The sequence below is a fragment of the Limulus polyphemus genome, unplaced genomic scaffold, assembly GCF_000517525.1.
Source record: "Limulus polyphemus unplaced genomic scaffold, Limulus_polyphemus-2.1.2 Scaffold2241, whole genome shotgun sequence".
In the NCBI taxonomy this organism is placed as follows: Eukaryota; Metazoa; Arthropoda; class Merostomata; order Xiphosura; family Limulidae; genus Limulus; species Limulus polyphemus.
The window spans coordinates 74,275-91,342 of NW_013667851.1; the positions used below are offsets into that span (position 1 = coordinate 74,275).

The 17,068-nt window shown below is 34.9% G+C and overlaps 1 protein-coding gene across 3 annotated transcripts in view; it reads right to left on the reverse strand.

Annotated features, from left to right (window-relative positions):
- Window positions 1-17,068, reverse strand: part of LOC106466379 (CAP-Gly domain-containing linker protein 1-like) — a 104,456-nt gene that overhangs the window by 73,064 nt on the left and 14,324 nt on the right. For all 3 annotated transcript variants that reach the window (XM_022394372.1, XM_022394371.1, XM_013926659.2), the window contains exon 2: window positions 5,399-6,178. In XM_022394372.1, coding sequence (XP_022250080.1) covers window positions 5,399-5,522 — 124 coding nt within the window. In that variant the 5' untranslated portion in view covers window positions 5,523-6,178. The remainder of the gene's footprint in view (window positions 1-5,398; window positions 6,179-17,068) is intronic.

Consider the following 17,068-nt stretch of genomic DNA (forward strand, 5'->3'; position numbering starts at 1 on the left):
GAGTTGTGTGTACGTAGTTTTATTCTTCGTTTCGGCACATTGAGTTGTGTGTAAGTAGTTTTATTCTTCGTTTCGGCACATTGAGTTGTGTGTACGTAGTTTTATTCTTCGTTTCGGCACATTGAGTTGTGTGTAAGTAGTTTTATTCTACGTTTCGACACATTGAGTTGTGTGTACGTAGTTTTATTCTTCGTTTCGGCATATTGAGTTGTGTGTAAGTAGTTTTATTCTTCGTTTCGGCACATTGAGTTGTGTGTAAGTAGTTTTATTCTACGTTTCTGGACTTTGAATTGTATGACTGCTGGGATACAACATTCACCACGACTTTTTTTTTGTATAACGTTGTTGGTAAGTCAAATAGAAAAACCTATAAGTGTTATTTTACAAATTTTGTGTTGCATTTCTTGAAAACACTAATCACATTATACATCCCGTATATCAACAGCCAATTTAATACAAACAAAAAATATCACCAACATATCCATGATACACTTTTCTCAATGTACATACTAAAATCGGAGGAGATGCAGCCTCGTGTTAAATATCTTCCAACTATAAGCATCAGTAAAACAACTTTAAATACGAAGATCAGTACTATTCCTTTGAAAGCAAATATCATTATATATCAAAGGCAATTTTACACATTAGCACTGATGATACTGCAACCAACCGTCAAAAAAGCGTCAAGTGTGCGATGCTTTATTTTGTTAGCCACTAAGATTCGCCATGGCCTATACGCATTGTGTCCATAGCAGGGATCTAACCCAAAAATTTAGTGTCATAAAAACCTTAATATTCAGCCGAGTCGCCGGGAAGGAGTATGAAATGCATAAATTATGTCGTAGTAGACGTTTTCCTGCTTAAGGTTCTCGACAGAAGAACCTCTGGCGTCGACTGCTTGCCTTATACGTGTTTCAGTGAGAGAAACTGTTAAAAAAAGTTGTTGATTAGATGTTTGTATAATTGCACAGTGATATATATTATATAACTCTCAGTAAAGAACGAGTTGGCCATCGAGTTTCATATTTTACTCCCACGAGACAAGATAACAAGTTATCAGTCTAGACACAAGCTGTAATACGAAATCCCAATCAGTTAACAACGAGATTAAACAAATTAAACGAGATATATATATGTATGATAGTCATTAATGTAGCGACTAAAATGTGCGGAAATTCAAGAAATAAAGAAGATGAAAAATCGTAATCAAGTCCTAAAAATTATATTCAGCTTGCAGAGAACGTTCATGTTTATTCTACAAGTTATATAACGGAAAAGTTTCTGTTCGTGTGTGTACAACTGTTTTTAATACATACCCTTGTTAGTTATATTTATATTTGAAACATGTAAAGTAACATTTGTTTATAAAACAATAAACCAGTGTAGTAGGATCAGGTGAGAATGCTCTTTACAATCACCAGATGCTTAATGTTAACCCGCACCCTTTTGGCCTCTTTTTGCTTTTAGCTAGTATTTCTATGAGGTAGAAAGGATTTGTTTTGTTTTGAGGGCTATCTGCGCTAGCCGTCCCTAATTTAGCAGTGTAAGACTAGAGGGAAGGCAGCTAGTCATCACCACCCACCGCCAACTCTTGGGCTACTCTTTTACCAACGAATAGTGGAATTGACCGTACCTATATAACGCCTCCACGACCCTCAGATTGCGAATCAAGCGCCCTAACCACCTGGCCACGTCGGGCAATAGGTAGAAAGGGTCCAGAGCATTGGTCTGATAGTGAATAGAGTCCATCTTGGCTTTTGTGTGGACTCTTCTGATCCACAACTTGTCCCTGAATTAGTTTAAATGGATGCTCTTGGAGAAAAAAAAGGTTCGCGAAGCTGTTTTCACCTATTGACTGGTAGAAAATGTTTCGAGACTCGTTACAGTTATTATGATACACATCTTCGTCGAGTGTCACCACGTACCACAGCTGAGTACCGATCATACAGTTCTTTACAGTTGGTCTTCCTGTCCTGAAAGCAACTTCTGATGCTTTTTATTGTTGGTGGTGGTGGTGAAGATACTTCTTGATTATGTTGTGTGCTGTTGCCTGAGGCACATGAACAACTTTTGTAGCTGACATTTGTGTTCTTGGATTCTTACCTGTTATAAGACTCTTTACTCTGCTTGTGGTACAACTTGTGGCTTTCTTTCTGGTGGGTCCTGGTGCTCCAAGTTTATCCATATTCCTTTATTTTCCAATGTCGTTAAGTACAAGGAATATTCCCGCCTTGAAAAGTATAAATTCCAAATCTGAGCACATCTTTATGATATGAGTTAGTAAAATCTGTTCGTTTTTAGAGCAAACTACACACAGAGCTATCCGCGTCCTGTCCACCACGGGGAATCGAACCCCGAATTCTAGCGTTGGACCAATAGAAAGAAAATTATTGAAATTATTTTACTATGATGTTTCACCAAATTTACAACTCTAAAATGCGCCATGTTTAAGTACACTAAAACTCAAGCAAAATCTAGTAAAAATATGTTTCGCACTTTTTATGGGCTTTGTGGATTACTTTTCAGATAGTTATTTAAAAATAAAGGTAGAAATATGTGATTTGGGCATCTGTTAGTTCAGTAGAATATTTTGTACATTTAATTAATTTTGAACATAAAAAAAACGACTGGTATAGTTCAGTAGCTAATTAATATTCATTCGGAGAGGTTACGCTGATATTTTCATTGTTCTATGTCTTGCTTTAAAGATTTCAATTAATTGTTAGATCATTTGATACTCTATGCACTGCTGAAGAGATTTCTGAAGTAACCACCTCGTGATCTATTAGAAAATGTGTCTATCATTTATCGTACTATGAACCAACTGTAGTTTTTTCTTCCTGACACATGATTCTTATCAAGGTTCTCGCGAGTCCTGTATTACACACAGGTTTTCAATATTATATCGCACAAGCTAAAACTCGCACACTTATCTTGTACGTCAACAGCACAAAAACTAGCAATGTATTCAACATTGGGTCATCTTCACAACGTATGTAGACTGTAAGTTTTAAAAATTAGAAACAGAATTACATATCAATCCGCTAGAAGGTTGTTCATCAAGAACACTACTAGAACTAAATTGGTTTGGCTTGAATTTCGCGCAAAGCTACACGAGGGCTATCTTCTGCGCTCTAGAAGTAAATATGCAATAATCTTAAAAAAAAAATATAGAATTATGTAATATGTCACATAGTTAATTACACTGAACTTTTTACTATTTAACATTTGAATAAAAAAATCGAGTTTTTTGAAGAATCACAAAATCCTAAATGAAAACAACGGGCACACTCCTCTTAAACTGACAATATTCTGTTTAAATTTCATGTGTTTATATTCTCTATGTTAAGATTAAGTTTAGAAGTCATCTCATGATTGAAACATTTCTGTATCACAAATTTATTTAGTTTCATAAGCTGTTTTCAAATTCGATGACGAAGAACCCACTTTGAGACGAATAATGGCTGGAGACGGCTTGAATGGGTTTAGTCAAAAGGAATGAGAACCTTTCAATATAGATATCAAGTGGTTTAACTGATGCACTTGCTTTACAGATTAAAAGTAATGTTGCAGTGAAATGCAGATATATGGCTCATTCAAGCAGAAATAGCGTTTACTTCTAGATTCAACTGCTTTTTATATAAATAAAAAACACTAAGTTATCTGACTTAAAACTAAATTTTGTCGTTTTAATAATTAGTTTATTAAAGTACTTTTACGTTTTAATGCTTATTTCTAACATTGTGGCTGATAGGCACTTTACAATTTTTCTTCTGCTAAAATTAGCCTAATGGTTAAGGCGCTTGACTCACAAGCTGCGGGCCACGGGAGCGAAATCAGTCACCAAACATGATCGCTCTTTCAACCGTGGGGGCGTATGAATGTGACTGTCAGTCATCCTATTCGTTGGTAAAGGGTAGCTGTAGAGTTGGCGGTGAGTGGTGTTAACTAGCTGCCTTTCCTCTAATCTACAACAGGTAAACTAAACGAAAACAGCTTATAATGGCTGGAGACGGCTTGAATGGGTAATGAAGAAAAACTTTAATATAAGTTTAACATAACAGCAAATGTACAACGTTTCGACAAGGTTTTGTCATCGTATTGCATAGTAAAATAAAAGGAACGTGGCAAAAGTAGTTTTAATTTACAGTGTAAACATGTCATTTCAAACTTACGTCTAATCTGATAATAATAAAAAAAGATATTTTCAGACTACTAATTCACATATCAATTAAGTTGTATTTAAGCCCACAGGATTTGAAACACTTAAGAATTTTTCATCAGCTAGATGTTCCATATTATGAAGACCACTGAAAGATGGGTTCAAATACAAGCTAAATTAATATATGACGTATTTAGTCACGAAAAAAAATCTATGTCTATTTTACATGATTAAAATTTTCCTTTTTTCTATAAAATGACAGTATTTGTGGTTGTATTAATACAATACAAATTTAAACTAATATAATTCATGGGAAATATAACGTGGTTACATACCTTTGAGAATATTTCCAATAAATGGATTTTATAGTCATATGCTAAACTAAATTTTATCCTATAAATATGTAGCTTCTATACAGCATAAAAAAACAAACAACACTATATAAAATTCAAGAAATTACAAGATTAACACTGTGTGTGAATGTGGTGGAAGCCTGTGCTTTCACTATTAAGATAGTTTACTCAAAGTACCTTCCCTCGATATCAAGTGCCGAAACATAGTTTCTATATTTACTGAAAGGTTCAGCTAAAGCTAAAACAATTACTACTATTTACAATTACTACAATTTTCTTCCCAGGGAAGAATGGAATTTCTCACATAATCTGAATAAAAGTTGATAAATAATGTTTACAAAGCTTCTCACTCAGATAACATATTCTGATCTAGATCTAATATCTAAAAAAAAAGCCATAAACCCGATACTGGTTACTTAAATACAGATGCTAATTATTTTCTTCTAATCTACATATAGAAATGATTAAATATTTATAGCGTTAAATTTTATCAATCTACAGTAATATTTAACAGCAGAATACATCTTTTGGCATACAGTTTTATTAGGAAACGTGAAGAATTAATATGAATTGTAACTTTACTTTTACTTACACCACACATTATTCCAAACTTTTTTCTATTTTAATAATAAAAATAAATCGTATCCAGAAACGAATGGTCCGTATTAACAGAAAAGTACGATGGCGCCATCTTTTGGTAGAATTTAGTAATTCTAAAACTAGTGATGAAACAATGATACGTCACGATTTTAAAAATAAACAGTAACGAAAACACGGAAAAAATAAAGACAGGCAAAAAGGTTTACTTGGTGATAAGTATTTATCAACAGAGGTGACATACAACACTTTAAGAAGAGCTTTATGAGAAATATGTATGACTTACCTGTTCTTATTTCATTGGCTGCTGCAGTAAGAGATTGAGAATTGTGTGGGGGAGCTACTGCTGGTCTGGAAGTTGGTTTAGCTATTTTGCTGGGTACTTTACTTCCCGATGTCTTTTGATTCATTATGACTGGTGTACTTCGAAACACAGAACTAATTAAAAAAACCAACTAAATATACCTTTATAACCGTCCTCTACCTATGTCAAAACTGGTACTTCATCACAATTCCCGGAGAACAGTTTCTACCATTACGCACACCGCGTGTGTCGCTGCTCACGTTCTTACACGTATATCGCATTGCAGTATCAGCCTGAAAAAGCAACAACACAGCAAAACTAAGTTGTCTAATAACCAATCCACAGACGAACTCTTCAAAACTTTACGATTGTTGTACAGATATTTATACCGATAGGAACTACGCCTTAGCTCAATGTTAACGTCATGTGTTGTTTAGATACCGAAAGATGTTGCCCTCAGGAATAAGAACTATCTACTTTAAGGTGGACATGCCGTTCCTCGTATCTGGACGACGATCCTGCCTATAGAAGTGATCGGGTTGCTGGAGTGAAAACGTCGCGCCTCCGCTTAACTCACGTCATACGCTCGTTGTCTGATACTCTGAAGTACTGGAAAATTAATTCTTTAAATATTACTGTTTTTTAAGTAACATTTACTTTCAACACACACCGAAACCTTGCTTTCCTCCTGTTACGTGGAATGACGATTTTATCTTAAGATTCACGGTGATTACCTCTCTTTATCCTGCTGACTGTGTGGTTCTGACAAAAAAAAAAAGTAAAATGAATTATTGAAGTACAACACAACCAGATATACAGAAACACTTCAATGTTTTATATCATTATTTTTGGTATAGCGGTCAGGATTTACATGTGATTGCTTACATTTTATGATAGTAGCGGGAAAACGTATATTTAATCACAGTGACGTAAATTATGACAATAAATCCAATAAAAAAAGTATTTCATTCATAAAAGGATCGAAATCACTATCGAGTTTCCTTCCACTCAGTAGCACTATAATGCAGTAAATTTTGTTTTCATAAAACAAAGTGCTATAGAATAAGTTAAATACTCGTGTTTTCGATAGAAGGAAACTAAAAACAACACAAAATTCTTTCTTTAGAGAAGAAGCAAACCTTGGTTTGTCCAGTTTTGTTACGTGCGTAATACTGGCAAACTTTTTAAAAATATATTTCGTTGTGCAGGCAAAATTAGTTGACGAATTGTTATTGATTGTATATATTATTATTATTCCTTACATGTTTTGTGAGAACATGTAAAAACGTTACAGTGAATCAGTAGGCACTTAAACTGTTCGCTCAATAAATGGTTGTGTTGGAAAATCGTCCTCCTTCGGTAAACGTAAACAATTTTTAGCCGCGGCATAACGGCTCATAGAATGGCTCTGGGTTTTTCAAGTACACACTTTTAGCTCATAGCTCCGTCATCTCTTTATCGGTTTGAGATCAGGTTTGGACTCAGGAGGTCAAACTCTTTCGATTGATATATCTGACCACGCCCAAGGTTTCAGATTAATTTACTCTAATCCTGCCTAAATGAATTTCAATTTAAAGGTAGGGTGGTAGATATCCTGATGAGAATAAAACTGAATCGGGTATACACGCACAAAAATATAGCTAATTAAAAGGTAAAACAAAAAGGTCTCATAGATTAATTTACTTTAATCCCGCCTAAAAGAATTTCCAGTACCATGGCTATTGATGATTCCCTCTGGGTTTTTAACTCCTCTGTTTTTAAATATTTTCGGGCTTCTATACAGGGCTAACTAGACTTAATTTTTGTTCTTAATTTCAAGTTAAAATATCTCCAGCTTATATTACATACATAACCTCATCGTTAGGTATCTATCATTAGTGTATTCTGTACGACTTATTTTCTTAAAAGTTTACGTGTAAGCCTAATGATATAAATTATAAATGTTATGAACTAAGGACATATAGCTAATTTTTAAATGAAGAATCGGTGTTACGAAACACTTATTATACACCATTAGAAACGGAAGCAGAGCATGTAAGCTTTGTACATAATACTGGTATACATAACTAATAAACTACACAAAGTATGATTCCTAAACAATTACGTAAACAAACTTGCGGTAAAATATCTCTTCTAAAAATAACCAAATTTAACACTTTCGCTATATCAACTATTTAAATCATAACACATTAAACTTCAACGGAAACAGTCGTATATCTCTAACATAAGCCTTGTACAACATAGTGGTATACAGTTTCAAAAACATCGTTAAGCTCAAACAGCTCCGATATAAATACCTTACTTAATTTAACCACAGAACAAACACTTGTGTTAATAATTATACAGTTCTTAAACAGAACTGTGGTGATGTTTTAGAAACTCTACATGTGAAAAGTATTATTTATGTATAAAACTCCAAAAATGGATCTCATCCTTAAATCCATAAGGATCTGAAGGAGGATGAATGTCTGCATCCAGTTTTCAACTACAAAACACAGGTGACTGTTAAGTTGCAAGTTTTATAGTACAATATGTCCATTGTATTAACATAACGGGACGGGTGTGACATCTAAACGTTAACGTGCTGAACTGTGAATCTGAGGGCCCATGGTTCGCATACCATTATGCAAAATCGAAGCAAACAGATGCATTATAAGAGTGACGGTCAAATCCTACTCTTCGATTAGAGAAGTCCAAGAGTTGGCAGTGAATATTGTTTGCTACCTGCCTTCCATCTATTGGTCGAGTTGGCAGTGAATATTGTTTGCTACCTGCCTTCCATCTATTGGTCGAGTTGGCAGTGAATATTGTTTGCTACCTGCCTTCCCTCTATTGTGTCAGTTAAAAATTAGAGACGATTTGAGAGACTGGTTTGGTTTGAATTTCGCGCAAAACTACACGAGGGTTATCTGCGCTAGCCGTCCATAATTTAGAAGTGAAAGACTAGAGGGAAGACACAGTCATCACCACCCACCGCCAACTCTTTTACCAACGAATAGTGAGATTGATCGTTACATTATAACGCTCCCATGGCTGAAAGGACGAGCATGTTTGGTGGGACGGGGATTCGCGACCTTCAGATTGCGAGTCTAGCGCCCTATCCACCTGGCTATGCCAGGCCTGAACGATACAGAAAAAAAAATTGAAAGTTATATGTAGTCTTAACACGATCGAGGAATATTTTAATATGTAAAATTAAATAGTGTGTTTACAATCGAATTTTGAATTATTTATGTCAAAGCGTATTATCTTCAAATTACATTTATAAATTAAAATTTCTGGAAAACAAATTTATCACAGTATACATCTATTAACTTTATCTTAAACGTATAGACGTATTTCGCGCCACGTGAATAGTACGAAAGTTTACATCACAATAGTATAATTACTAATACATATAATGTGCCTATTGTATTAATAAGAAATTGTATACATTATATTTACATGGAATTTTAAATACTTGTCAACACGAAATACATACGTGAACTTTTCAAACTAAATTTACGCCAAATCAGCTATTAGCCAATCAAATGTTTGTGCTTTATATATATGTATACAATATACCTAGGTGAACTTTTCAAACTAAATTTTAGCCCAATCAACTATTAGCCAATCAAATGTTTGTGCTTTATATATATATATATATGTATACAATATACCTAGGTGAACTTTTCAAACTAAATTTTAGCCAAATCAGCTATTAGCCAATCAAATGTTTGTGCTTTATATATATGTATACAATATACCTAGGTGAACTTTTCAAACTAAATTTTAGCCAAATCAACTATTAGCCAATCAAATGTTTGTGTTTTATATGTACAAAATACCTACGTGAACTTTTCAAACTAAATTTTAGCCAAATCAACTATTAGCCAATCAAATGTTTGTGTTTTATATGTACAAAATACCTACGTGAACTTTTCAAACTAAATTTCAGCCAAATCAACCATTAGCCAATCAAATATTTGTGTTTATATATGTACAAAATACCTACGTGATCCTACAATAACTCTTAGTGTTTCGTGTGCACAAGTAATAGGGCTGATACGATACGACTAAGTTGATACGATACCCATCTAGATGCAGACGTTTTGCCAACAGTTTGTTACAAAGTAGGACAGTTTTGACAATAAAATGTAATTAGAAACAGACGTATAATACTAAGAGCTTAAAGTTACTTAGTGTAAGCAAATGTAGTTTCCTGTTACGATTTGAAGTAATTCTAGACAGAAAAAAAAATATAATTTTGATTTATTTTGTATTTTTTATGGTGGTTCTGAGGCTAGTGAAATAAATCCTGTCAGAAAATATGTGTTATGAGGTACATGAAAAGCAAGAGTAAAAGTATCACTTATTCATTCAGGTTCTAAAGCCAGTAAAACATAATTCAGAGGGAAAAATATTTCTTTTTCATCCAGATTCTACAGGTAACACAATAGTATCCAGAGAAGATATAACAGTTGCTTGTCCAGGACTGCTAGTAATATAACTGAACACAGGGGGGATATATATACTGTGGATCCAGGATTGAATAAAAATATCACAAAATCGAGGGGAGAAAACATTTGTTCCTATTGAAGCTCTATCAAAATTCAGCTGAATCTACTGGTAGATTATCAGGATCCAGAAAAAAAAATTGTTAATCTTTCTCAATGCTCTGTTAATAGTACTACAGAATCCAGAGTGAAGATTCTCGTTGTTCATTCGACTCTACTGGAAATATATTGGATTTCAGAGACAACATATCTGTTGTTCATAGAAACTTTACACTTAGCACAATAGAATCCAGAGTGAAGATTATCGTTGTTCATGGGACACTAGTAGAAATATATTGGATTTCAGAGACAACATAACTGTTGTCCATAGAAACTTTACACTTAGCACAACAGAATCCAGAGTGAAGCTTTTTGCTGTTCATCCTGCTCTATTGGTGATTTAACAGATTTCAGAGACAACATAACTGTTGTTTGCATATCTTTGGTTTATACAGGTTTTATAATTAGTACAATAGCTTACAGATAGGTGACTATAAAATACCCCTAAAAAAGGTTTTGATGAAATTTTTCATTTCAAGTCGGCTTCCATGTTAAAAAGGCCTAGATATACCACAAATAAGATTCGACCGGTTGCCGCGTTTAATTTTTAGATTCAAAGCCATATAAGTACAAATGTTATACCATAATTATATAAAACAGTAATTTATAGTAATAAATTGATAAAACAGTAAGATAAGTATTTGCTGAAATAGGATTTTCATTGAACATAAAATACAGTAGTGATCTTTCCAGTGGGCAGCATAGTGGCCAGGTGGTTAGGGCGCTCGACTCGCAATCTGAGGGTCGCAGTTTCGAATCCCCCGTCCCATCAAACATGCTCGCCCTTTCAGCCGTGGGGGCGTTATAATGTGACGGTCAATCCCACTATTCGTTGGTAAAAGAGTAGCCCAAGTGGGAGGTGACGACTAGCTGCCTTCCCTCTAGTCTTACACTGCTAAATTAGGGACGGCTAGCGAAGATAGCTCTCGTGTAGCTTTGCGCGAAATTCAGAAACAAACAAACAAACAATGAGTGCTAATATTGTTACACTATCTCATTGTGTATCATATGCTTTGAGGTGTCATTAGTCTATTAATACATCAAACCGACGCATCACCAACATACATGTCTCTTGTAAGACTCCGCGATGTTTGTAAGTAAATGTTTCTCGTATTTCTTGAAGTGTAAAGAGAATCAGAAATAGCAATGGATACAGGAGTCGGTGTACAAGTGCTTCGTTTTTCCCATCAGAATTTAACATGTCTAACAGCCAACACTTTTGTAACCAAATACTAGACTACATATTAAATTAATGTAAGTAAATATCCTGCAGTATTGTTCTCCTTTGAAGGACTGATTTACTTTGAAACATATACATGTTACATTACTTACATACAGCCCAGTTGACACAAGTGGCAAGGTCATCCATACAACCTCGGACATTAGTTATACGCAGCCCAGTTGACACAAATGGCAAGGTCATCCGTACAACTTCGGACATTAATTCCACACAGCCCAGTTGACACAAGTGGCAAGGTCATCTGTATAACCTCGGATATTAGTTCCACACAGCCCAGCTGACACAAGTGGCAAGGTCATCCGTACAACCTCGGACATTAGTTCAACACAGCCCAGTTGACACAAATGGCAAGGTCATCCGTACAACCTCGGACATTATTCCACACAGCCCAGCTGACACAAGTGGCAAGGTCATCCGTACAACCTCGGACATTAGTTCCACACAGCCCAGCTGACACAAGTGACAAGGTCATCCGTACAACCTCGGACATTAGTTCCACACAGCCCAGCTGACACAAGTGGCAAGGTCATCCGTACAACCTCGGACATTAGTTTCACACATGCAGTTGCCACAGGTGGCAAGGTCATCTGTACAATCTCATTTCCATCTGCGCATTGCCCAGTTTGTTCAAAACACCGGAAAGGTTTAAGGTTTAGGATCATCATCATACTTATTTCTGTTTGGGCTTTTTCCCATAACCTCAGTAATTTATGTTCGAGGTAAATAAACTACATTAGGCCTAATGCCACTGAATCTCACTGCGTGTGTGTCCTGCGTCTGTGGTGTTACATCTTGCTTCTGTAATAACACAAGTATATCCACTGGTTATACGTCCAGTATATTACCGTAATTATAATCAGAGGTGTATGAGACAAATTAAAAGTGGGGGGCCCCTAGGTTTATTTGACTGAGAAAAGCAAGGGAGTATGTGCAACAAGAGCATCCATTACAGCCTGGGTCCAGGGGTCGCCTTAGAGCCCTGGAAGTTTTTGGTTTCTGGATTAAATTTTATACACTCTCCTACTTTTCCTGAGAGTAATTTTCCTAATTTTGATGCATTTTCACTGAGACAGATTGAAAAGTGGGGGATGAGGTTACAATAAATTATTCAGCATAGCTTTCATTCAATTGTAAATATGTTAATATTATAACAAGGACTGGTGTTATTATTTGCTGAATAAAAGACATTAGTTTATGACGTTACAAACGATTGTAGTTGTGGTAGAGAATTTTCGTATATTGTTTTTGAGGGGAGTAGTGAACTGTGACACACAAAAAGTGAAACATCATCGCTTTGAAATAATAACTTAAACATTTTAATCCATATTTACGCACACTGTAAGATGTATGACTTTAAGTATAAGTGTCTTACGTTTCTACTTATAAAGTTTAGAATGCATTGCTTCCTCAGTTGGGTATCCTCGCTGTTAACGATATTTTCGGCAGTAATCCCAATAATATCTCATAAAAATAAGCCAGCTTAGGAGACCTAGGCTAGTCCTAAATACATATTTTAAGTTAACTATTCAAAAGAACCTCAATAATAATGAATAATAAACAAAATAAAAAGTAATGAGATTCGATATACTAAATAGTATAACCAATATTGTCAATAAAAATAGTAATAAATAATTAATATAAAATACTTGACATAGAGAATAAAGAAACACTAGCTGTCTGCTTGAATACTGAAACTTGAATACTTGAACTTAGTGTGATATTTTAGACCGATATTTAGAATGTTTATTTTAGATTAATCAATGTTCTCTGAGCTGTCATTACGATAAGATCTCTATTAGTTTCAACAAATATAAATTAACCATTCGTACTGACTCCCTTTAGATAAATTATTCATCATTTAAAAGGATCTAGATTTTAAATTCAAAGTGTTTTCTTCTTTATTCGGAAAGTTTGTTTTCATAGCAAGATCCGTTCTCGGTTCCCAATATATTAGAGATAACTCTGTACCCATCGTTTGCAGTGATCTTATTGTGGCATATTGTATCTCTTCTTATAGTTATGCCCGGCATGGCCAGGTGGTTAGTGCGCTCGACTTGTAAACTGCGTGTCGCGGGTTCGAATCCCCCGTCCCACCAAACATGCTCGCTCTTTCAGCCTTGGGGGCGTTATAATGTGACGATCAATCCAACTATTCGTTGGTAAAAGAGTAGCCCAAAAGTTGGCGGTGTGTGGTGATAACTATCTTCCTTCTCTCTAGTCTTTCACTGCTAAATTAGGGACGGCAAGTGCAGATAGCTCTCGTGTAGCTGTGCGCGAAATTCAAAACAAACCAAACCTTATAGTTAATTTCATTAAATCCATAACCCCAAAATATATCACGAAATTCAGCCAACTTTATATAATACTATCCCTAAATCCACAAGCTAAATCAATGATTCAAAATAATCTTCGTAACTGTAATAATAATAATTTTTAAAAGTACTAACAAATGTTTATTTGTAACAAATTTCTTCTAGTTTGTCTGTTGTACAGGACTATTTCGTTAATTGGTTGGTTACTTTTTTAGGCTATTTGATTCAGCTTATTTTTTTTCAGAATCTTGTCAGAACTCTCCTCCAAGTCAAATAAAACATTGATCAAAGATAATTTCGTCGTCTCAAATTCCGATTTCGGGCGGTTCTGGTCTAGTTCAATAAGTTTAATAAACTAAACAGAAACTTTGAAAGATCTAGTTATATAGGCTTAGTCAACTAAACAGAAACTTTGAGAAAAAAAAGGCAATTTTTTTTTCAGTGATTTGGTCAGTGTATAATGATCTCCAACGCAATTTTATTTATTAGTTAACAAATTAATATACAATTCACCAACGTTTCGGATTGAATTAGAAACGCTTGTTTGATATATTTATTAATAAACGTTTCTCAACTTTCCCTGTTTTTTACAAAATTGAAGCCGATCATGGATATATCTGGTCTGCTTTTGTTTGTTGGTAGTTAAGCACAAAGCTACACGATGTGATATCTATGGTCCGCATACATACCGCTGTGCCACTAGGGGGCCAGCTGGTCTGCACTGTAACGATAGTGAATCAAATGTATTAATTGCGTGTTTTACTTTTTGTGTTAATTTTTCCAGCTAATACCATTAGAGTTTCATTTGTTAATTAATAAATCTGTTTTATATTTCTCAGGAATTCGTTTTTGCACCTAACTTGCTATCACCAGAATTGAAAATAGATTAGATTGTACACAATGAATTTTTAAAACTGTGATACAATACGATCTGTATTTTAAAGACAATTTCTCATTCATTCCGAATTTTCTAAAATCCATAACTTGACTTAGAAAACTCTGAACACGATACTTTAATTACTGGAATGTGTAGATACTCAGTATTATTCAATAACGTGTATCACTGACCTCTGTAATTCAATTACCGTTTGATGAGCTTTGCAAAGCTCAGAAAAGAACCAATCAGGTTATTATACCGGCTTACTACCTACTTACTAAGCAGGTTCATTAAGTAGACTTGTTCCGTTCAGAATATTAAAAACTAAAGGGAGTAAAAGAAATATTAATTACTCAATAGATGTTTGCCATACGAAATTGTACGCCATCTAAAACACGTAATAATAGGAAGACGTAAAATAAAAATTAATTCAAAAGTTTTAATTCTTTGTTGTTAAGCGCAAAGCTACACAATGAGCTATTTGTGCTCTGCCTACCGTAGGTATTGAAACTCAATTTATAGCGTTATTTTCCCTCACATTTACCGCCGAGCCACCAGGGGGGTTGGGGAGGCAGTTGATTTTCCGTATTTCTGCAACAGCAGTTTTAGAAATAATGATAAAATCTAGAGTTCCAAGTTTGTTTAACCGCAAAAATATACAGCGGACTATCAACGCTGTGCTCACAACATGGATCGAACTCCGAATCTTAATCTTATAAGCTCTCAAGCTTACCGCTAAGACGCATGGAAGCGAGCCAATAGCTAGAATTTTATAACAGTTCCTGGATTGTATGTGGTTATAATAAAGATAGTTATCTTTCTTTCTTTTTTTTTCTTTTAGGATGCTTCAGTAATTCCGGGTTTCGATACCCGTGGTGGACAGAGCATAGATAACCCATTGTGTTGCTTTGTGTTTAACTTCAAACAAACAAAACAAAAACAGACACAGTTAGTATGGGGACTGGCCGTAACCCATAGTGGTCAATGTGTCGAGCTTGTGATCAAAGGGTCTGGGGTTCGAGATGTAATATCGCTGACAGACAATTTTCTAAGAAAGTGGCGATACAGCGATAAGATACGAGTATCGTATCGTGAAGCCGTGATACGATTGTATCGATACATCGTTCGATACGATACGATTTATGTATCTTCACGAAATTTGGCAAGCTTTCAGTAAACATTATGTCATTTGTACAGAAAAAAAACAGAATTTCTAATAAAGTATTTTTTGTTAAAAATTAATGTTTTAATATATGGAGTCAAAGTAATCACTGCTCTGACTGTAAAGAGATTTTCATGTTAAAATTAGAAATGCTTTTCTCCATCTAAAAATTCACAAATTTATTTTGTGTAATCTCTAAAGCTTCCGAAATAAATTTTCAAACTTTTTTTCGATAAATCTTCATAGTTTATCTGCCATATTCACTACCCTAATTTTATGTGAAGTCGGTCAGTTTGACAAATGTGAATCCCGAGTTAACAACATATATTTTCTGACAGGATTTATTTCACAAATGTGAATCCCGAGTTAACAACATATATTTTCTGACAGGAGTTATTTCACAAATGTGAATCCCGAGTTAACAACAGATATTTTCTGACAGGATTTATTTCACAAATGTGAATCCCGAGTTAACAACATATATTTTCTGACAGGATTTATTTCACAAATGTGTATCCCGAGTTAACGACAGATATCTGTTCCAAAGGTCTGTTATATTTCTCGTGAGACTGGAAGTTAAATTAAATCCTCTAGGTGATAAAAACAGGTTTCAAACTCTGATGTCGCACGATAACAAAGTACTTCTAATGTAAACAAACAAAAAATTCCTTACTGAAAATTTGATTTGTAAAAGTTGTACAATGTCTAAGGCAAGATGTCGTAAGAAAACTCTGGTCTTTCCAGCTTAGAGGTGAGCGAAACATTCGTTAATTACAATAAAAAAATCGAGTGGTTGTTATCCATTAACTCCCTAAATGAACACTAGCACTTTTTAGGCCTAAAAAACATTGTAACTTATTAGATTTAAAACTTATAACATGGTGTAACTTCTAATGTCGAAACTCCAACAAGCCGTAATAAAATTTTAATTTTCTCAGCGACTCTAGAAAGCATTTTGTACACGGTTTCCGGGGATTAAAACCCAAAACGCCAGCCAGTCAGTGCTATGATCAAAAGCTTTCTCCAGCTGCCGCGTTCACATAAATATTTAGACGTTTCCTTACAGACTGCCGAGTTGAGTAACTGAACTTCTAATGTAATTTACGACATAATGGACAGCGATTTGTATGGGAATAAGAAAGTTCATGCTGAACTAATTTTAAAATAGAACCAATTTTCAGCTCGTTTCTTCAAATCGGGTGTGGCCTACAAGTTAGCATGTCGCGCTGCAGGTTAAAGGGCCTAGTGTTCGTGTCGCGATGCTGTTGAATAGGCTCCATATTTTCAGCCGCAGGGGCGTTATAAAAGTGGCAGTAAAAGCCCTTGTGGCGACGGGTGCTGCTGATTAGTGTTTTTCCTGCACTTTCAGCTGTGAGCGCGTTATAAAAGTGGCAGTAAAAGCCCTTGTGGCGACGGGTGCTGCTGATTAGTGTTTTTCCTGCACTTTCAGCTGTGAGCGCGTTATA